This window comes from Epinephelus moara, chromosome 16, assembly GCF_006386435.1.
Source record: "Epinephelus moara isolate mb chromosome 16, YSFRI_EMoa_1.0, whole genome shotgun sequence".
NCBI classification, from domain to species: domain Eukaryota; kingdom Metazoa; phylum Chordata; class Actinopteri; order Perciformes; family Serranidae; genus Epinephelus; species Epinephelus moara.
In genome coordinates, this window is record NC_065521.1 from 7,468,163 (window position 1) to 7,474,483 (window position 6,321).

The 6,321-nt window shown below is 41.8% G+C and overlaps 1 protein-coding gene across 1 annotated transcript; it reads right to left on the minus strand.

The window, feature by feature from the left end:
• Positions 1-3,928: 3,928 nt before the first annotated feature.
• pdyn (prodynorphin) lies at positions 3,929-5,981 on the minus strand. The gene is made up of 3 exons (XM_050064729.1): positions 5,815-5,981; positions 5,337-5,473; positions 3,929-4,712 (listed from the first exon to the last, which is right to left on the minus strand). Exons 2-3 carry the CDS (start codon positions 5,457-5,459, stop codon positions 4,146-4,148), a joined length of 690 nt encoding a protein of 229 aa, XP_049920686.1. The 5' UTR covers positions 5,460-5,473; positions 5,815-5,981; the 3' UTR covers positions 3,929-4,145.
• Positions 5,982-6,321: the final 340 nt, after the last annotated feature.

The following is a 6,321-nucleotide window of genomic DNA, read 5'->3' on the forward strand; positions in this document are numbered from 1 at the left end:
AACAGTTCAGCTCTTTACAGGCAGATGCTCTCAAATGCTAGGGCCTCTTATTTTTCAGTTCTCATCAGTACTAATAAAGGCAATCCTAGGTTCCACTTTGATACAGTAACCAAACTTACCCATAAACCTTCCCCTATAGCAAGCTCTCCCTTTACTGCCTCTCAGTTTGTTCATTTCTTTAACAACAAAATCAACAATATCAGAAATCAGATTACTAGTTCTTTACTCACAATGGCTGCTGAACCCTTCACTAGACACCAACTCAATACGATAGAGACCACCGCTACCTTCTCTCATTTTGACATGGTATCCCTGGACACCCTCTCTAGTCTGGTGCTATCTGCTAAGTCTACAACCTGCCTATCTGACCCTTTTCCGGCTAAACTTGTAAAAGAACTTTTGCCTATACTTGACCCCCATCTTCTCAACATTATTAACATCTCTCTCTCTTCCGGGGTTGTGCCCTCCTCTTTCAAATCTGCTGTTATTAAACCTCTGCTCAAGAAACCTAATCTCGATCCCGATGTTCTTGACAATTTTAGACCCATCTCCAACCTTCCATTCTTCTCAAAGGTACTGGAAAAAGTAGTCTTCAAACAACTTACTGACTATCTCAACTCCAATAATCTCTTTGAACCCCATCAGTCTGGCTTTAGGTCACTTCACAGCACTGAAACCACCCTCACCAAAGTGATAAATGATCTATTACTATCCTCTGACTCTGGTTCATCATCGATCCTCATCCTACTTGATCTCAGTGCAGCATTTGACACTGTTTACCACACCATCCTGTTAAACCGTATATCAACCCACCCCCATCTGTGACTCTGCACTTTCTTGGTTCACCTCTTATTTAGCTAACATAACTCAACGTGTCTCATATAAAACCTCTCTGTCTGATTAGTCTGCAGTCAACTTTGGTGTTCCACAGGGTTCTGTTCTTTGCCCTCTGCTTTTTTCCCTATACATGCTCCCTCTTGGACCCATTCTCCGCCGCTATGGCATTCAGTTTCACTGTTATACAGATGATACTCAAATTTACATACTGCTCACTCCCAATGATCATTCACAAATCACTAATCTTGAATTTAATCTTGAATTTGTGACTTGCTGTCACAAATTAGATGTCATAAAACTTCTTAAAACTAAACCCCAATAAAACCAAATTGCTCATTGTTGGCCCAAACTCCCTCTCCATTCTGACCTTATCCTCAACTTTAATAGGTGTATAATTACCCCAAGTCCCAGTGTAAAAAACCTGGGCATCCTTCTCGACTCTAGTCTATCCTTCAATGCTCACATTCAGGAAATCTCCAAAACAGCCTTCTTTCACCTCCATAACATTTCCAAGATCCACCCCATGCTCACCACAGCTGATGCTGAAACCCGGATTCATGCTTTCATTTAATCTAGGCTTGATTACTGCAGTGTCCTTTTCTGTGGCTTGCATGCACTACTTAAAAGCTCCAACTTGTTCAAAATGCTGCTACCAGAATCCTCACCCGTTCCAGAAAATCTGAGCATATCACCCCGGTTCTCAAATCCTTTCACTGGTTCCCTGTTCCAGCTCGGTCCGATTTCAAGGTCCTACTGCTAGCCTACAAATCCTTACATGGTCAGGCCCCACCCTATCTTTCTGACTTAATCATCCCTTACTCTCCTCGCCGTCCCCTCCATTAACAAGATGCTGGTTACCTCACTGTTCCCAAAACATTTGGTGCGCCATCGCCGAAAAAATGGCTCCCTCCAGCCCCTGGAGGCCTACTAAAAGTTTTTAGTTTTTAAAAGTTTTTAGACTAAGTTGGGAGCTCTCTGGGAGTGTTCTCAGAATGTTTGTGAATACGGCCCCTGGTGCACAGCACTGCCTTTTTTGTTTTTTAATTGAATGCCATTAGTAAAAAAAACACCTGCTGTGCCTTTTTCTTGTTGCTAGGCAACCTCCACATCACCTCCTCACCCTAACCTCCCTGTGTAATCAATCTACCATTTATTTATTTATATTTTGTTTATTTGACAGTAATTAGGCTAGTATCGAGTTCCTAAAATGGACAGGCAGAGGGTACTTGCTGTAGCTCTGGTTGAGGGTGAGAAGGTGTCAGTAAATAATTTGTTGGGTGCAGGGAAATCGAGATCTGTGTGGGTACATGAGACCCTAAGAAAGAGGGTGGATCACATGGAGTAGGCCTACCACCATTAGGGAACTTTAATTGTAATTATGACAGATTAATTTGCGCAGCAAGTGCATATTTTTAGATTACTTACGCATTCAGTCGGTCCGCAATTGTCTGACATGCATTTTCATGTGTTTAATCTCCTCTTAAGTCTCCATGATGACACGCTGCTCACTGGGCGAGAAGTAAGCCGCACGTGTCCTCTCCACTGGTGCGTCAGTGAAACTGCGATCGACCCATGTGGTCTATTTAAGAAAGCCGTGGACGCGCACTCACCTGAATAAGTTACACCTGGTTTGACATAGCCGCTCCTCCTCAGCCTGGCTTGCCGTTCGAACAACCAATTAAGCCAGGATGGACTTAGGGGAATTTGTCCAGCCTCGCTTTTCTACTTATCCTGGATTGCTTACAACGGGCCCCTGTAGTTTATTGTCATTTATCACTTTGTTTACTTGTTTACAGTGACCTTGACTGTTTTGAAAGGTGCTTTTCAAATAAAATGTATTTTTTAATATTGTTATTATTATTATTATTATTATTATTATTAGTATTATAGTGTGTCAGTGTTATATTTGATTTAAACAAAAAAGTATTTAAAGACGTAATTTTTATGCAGGAGACACATTGAGGCCTCTATTATTTCAGTTTATATTGTGCTTTAAACTAAAGAACCCCCCAGTTGCCAAATAAATTAGGTATTCAGACACTGCAGGGGGGCACTCACACAGCTGTAACTGTTATTCTCTATTTATGTTAAGCTGACTGAGTTTTAGGTGCAGATGCGTCTTTGCTTGCCACTTCTGTCTGTTGCCCACAAGATGGAGCAACAAACTCACTGTTCAGCTCTTGTATTGGTCAGACTTCTTCTTGTTAGTTTCTCCAGCAGATTCAGACGCTTCACAATTGAGCTTCTGTTATCCCAGGCTTTTGAAAACGACCTCTTGAATTATCTGCACAGTAGTTTGATTTTGGATCATGAGGAAAAAAAGAAAAATTATTTAGATTAGTTGACACTAAAAGAAAAGCTGCAGACATTCATTTAGGCTTTGTAGAATATGAGCTTGTGAACAATGATCTGGTGGAAATGGCTAAAAAAGAAGCATTGTTACTTGTAGGAAAATGTGAAAAATCCGGCCCGACCAAAGCCTGTTGTTTTACATCACTTGGACATGAACTCTATATTTGCTCAGACCAGTTGCTTTTTAAAAGGTATCTTTAAGCTCACATCAGAAAAAAATATTTTTGTCAGTTACACTGTAAAAACTGTTTTAACTTTAAAAAATGTTTTTTGAGAAGACACACTGAATAATTACAAAATTACCTAAACTCTCAGATTCAGTCAACTTCCAATTTTAAGGCAGCCCAGACACTATTTGTTTAAAGTTAAAACAGTTTGTTTGTTTTTTACAGTGTATGAGAAATATTCGTTTTAAATGATAAATACAGCACTAAAGTAACGCACCACGTAGGCCTATCTCAATATTTCACGAAAGAGGCTACAACCCTACCTGTACTCACAATTAGAATATGAACCAAAGTTAGGATTAAAGTAAAAATGTAGCCTATTTAAAGTGTCACTCAGTGTAGGCTATATGATGTATGCCGAATTTACCAGTCATGTCCGGGTATGAATCTGTCAATTAGTAAGAAAATATTAAATTGCTAAAATTCTGAATGGTGTTTGGCACGATGGGTCGGAAGGTATTGAGGCTAAAATCAGTCGCACAGGTACGATTTTCTTTTGACTTGTTGGGCAAACAGTAAAGTGGTTTTATTCATGGTTTTATTAAACAAGCATCATTTATTGAATAACAGACGATGATGTCAATAAGACAGATGAGAGTTGTTACACAGAAGGCAACCGAGTTAGAAGCAATATAGGCAGGCATATTATACTTTTTGGATAAATGTTGACATTTCAAGTGAACCTGCACAAGTTCTTTGTAGTTTTTCTTTTTTCCCCCGCAGGTTCATCTATAGGCTCAAGTCATCATAGGAGTAATATGGCTCCTCCACTGAGCGCACAGAGATTTTGAAGTGGCGGCGCAGAAACCCCCCATAACGCTTGTCCCACTTCAGGTTGTTCAACTTTGGTCGGATCCTCCTCATGAAGCCTCCATAGCGCTTCTGCAGCTCCTCTGGCTCTTGGCTGTCCTGCTCCGCTGAACTACTCCTCTTTGACTTGGGGCCGAATTTGCGTAAAAAGCCGCCGTAACGTTTAACGTAACTACGGAGCATCTGGTCCTCCGGAGAATCGCCCGCGTCCTGTGGCGCGTCTACATCTCTCTCCTCCAGCCTCTTCAGCAAGTCCTCGTATTTCTTGGAAAGGGCTCCGGCCTTCAGAATGTAATTGTCGCGCCACGGAGTGGCGAAGATTTTGTTCTTGTTTTTGTCAATTCTCTTAATGAAGCCGCCATAGCGTTTGACCAGGTCAGCCTGCTGGCTCTCCTCCTCCTCTGCAGCTTCATCCTGGCTGAAGTCCGCCAGCCGCGGAGCCTGGTCGCAGCTCTCCAGCTGCCCCTCACACTCCGCGCTGCAGGGCTGCAGGGCACACAGAGAAAACGAGTGTAAAACCAACATCTGTGCACACACAGTGAAGTGCATGGTACTAGAAGTAAGTTTTATAGATTTTTTTGGTCTGCTGCATACGTTTCTAAGGTTTTGAGCATCAGTTTGACAAAATTAGACCACTATCTGAACCCCAGTTCCTTCCTTACATTTCTCCTGGAGTGCTAACATCACATAATCTGCTTTACTAAAGCGTCATTGGTACATATGAGTGAAAATTTCAAACCTAAAATGTCAGGGATTGCCGTAACCCATATTCCAAATGTAGCTCATGAGCCTTTTAAAGGCTACACAATTTATCAGTAGGCTATGCACCCTGACAAATTTGCAGCATTTACCTTCAAGAAATTAAAATAATATTAATGATGAAATAATGTAAATTAAATTCTGTCGGAAAGAGAAAATAAGGCTTTTGGAAGTTTGGCATTTCCATGATTTTGGATTTTTAACACCAAGTAGAAAACAAAAGTCAGTTCAATTCCAATTTAGGTTTCTGCTGCCTGATTTTAACATGAAACCAAAAGAACGCAATTAAAGCTCAGTAACTGTTCTCCACCTTAGATGAGCTCCGTGTTAAGTTTGTCTCTGTGGTCTTACCAGGCTGCTGAAGACGGCGTCGGGGCTGAGGATCTGCTGCACGCATTTCTGACACTGTGCAGAGCAATCTGCACGGATGGAGGGCGGCAAGCTCAGCATCAGCACCAGGACATACCACTCCATTCTTCACCAGATCCCTGACACACAAAAACATCACAGGCAGTGCCGGTGAGTGTGGATGAAATGAGACTGGCTCAGAGTTGGACCGGCTTGGTTTCAAGATTGCCAGACTCTAGAAATTCAAGAAGTAACTTTCACCTGTGCTAATGACAATTACTTATTTCTTGAACACTCTATTGATAATAACGCAAAACACCCGATGTTATGGATCATGTAGACCTGTGCGCAGTGCGTAATTGTGCACTGGCGCCAAGTCTTACTTTTACCACTTCATTAATTAACACCAAACAGAGAAACATGACACGCGGGTTTAACTTAGACTAGAAATACAATGAATTATAAAGTGTTGATTCGGTACCTCAGGAGTTGGACAGATTCTTCCAGCCGTATTATGACTCGCAGAGGCGCATCTACCATCAAATGTCCGCCCTCCAACACTTGAGTTTCTCTTAACGCGGCTCGTCGCCTTTCTTTTTATCGCCGGAGACTTGGCTGTGTCACCGCAGCGCATCAGAGCAGCCCCTATAAAGGGACCAATAGGATGGAAATATACTGCGTAAATAATCCCACCGCCTTCCCGCTTCAGGAGTTTTTAACAACGCCCACACAGTGAAGGTATAGGAGCAGCAGCGCTGTTATCCCATCAGCACATCTTCATCATCATCATCATCATCATCATCATCATTCCATCTCTACGGGATTCAAACCCTGGGCTGTAAATCACACTGACATCAACCAACAAATTGTTTTCTCTTTCTTACTAAAACTGAGAGGAAGTCTAATGTACAAGAGAGAAATCAGTTTGAATCCAGCCATTAACTGAAACCTGAGCTGAGTACAACACACTTATATGAACAAAAATCTA

What these genes read in the sequence shown, in the direction of transcription:
- pdyn (XM_050064729.1), bottom strand. Translation starts at nt 5,459, where the DNA reads ATGGAGTGGTATGTCCTGGTGCTGATGCTGAGCTTGCCGCCCTCCATC. An exon ending in ACGCCGTCTTCAGCAGCCTG is followed by an intron (nt 4,713 to 5,336) that starts GTAAGACCACAG and finishes TGTGCCCTGCAG; the next exon opens with CCCTGCAGCGCGGAGTGTGA.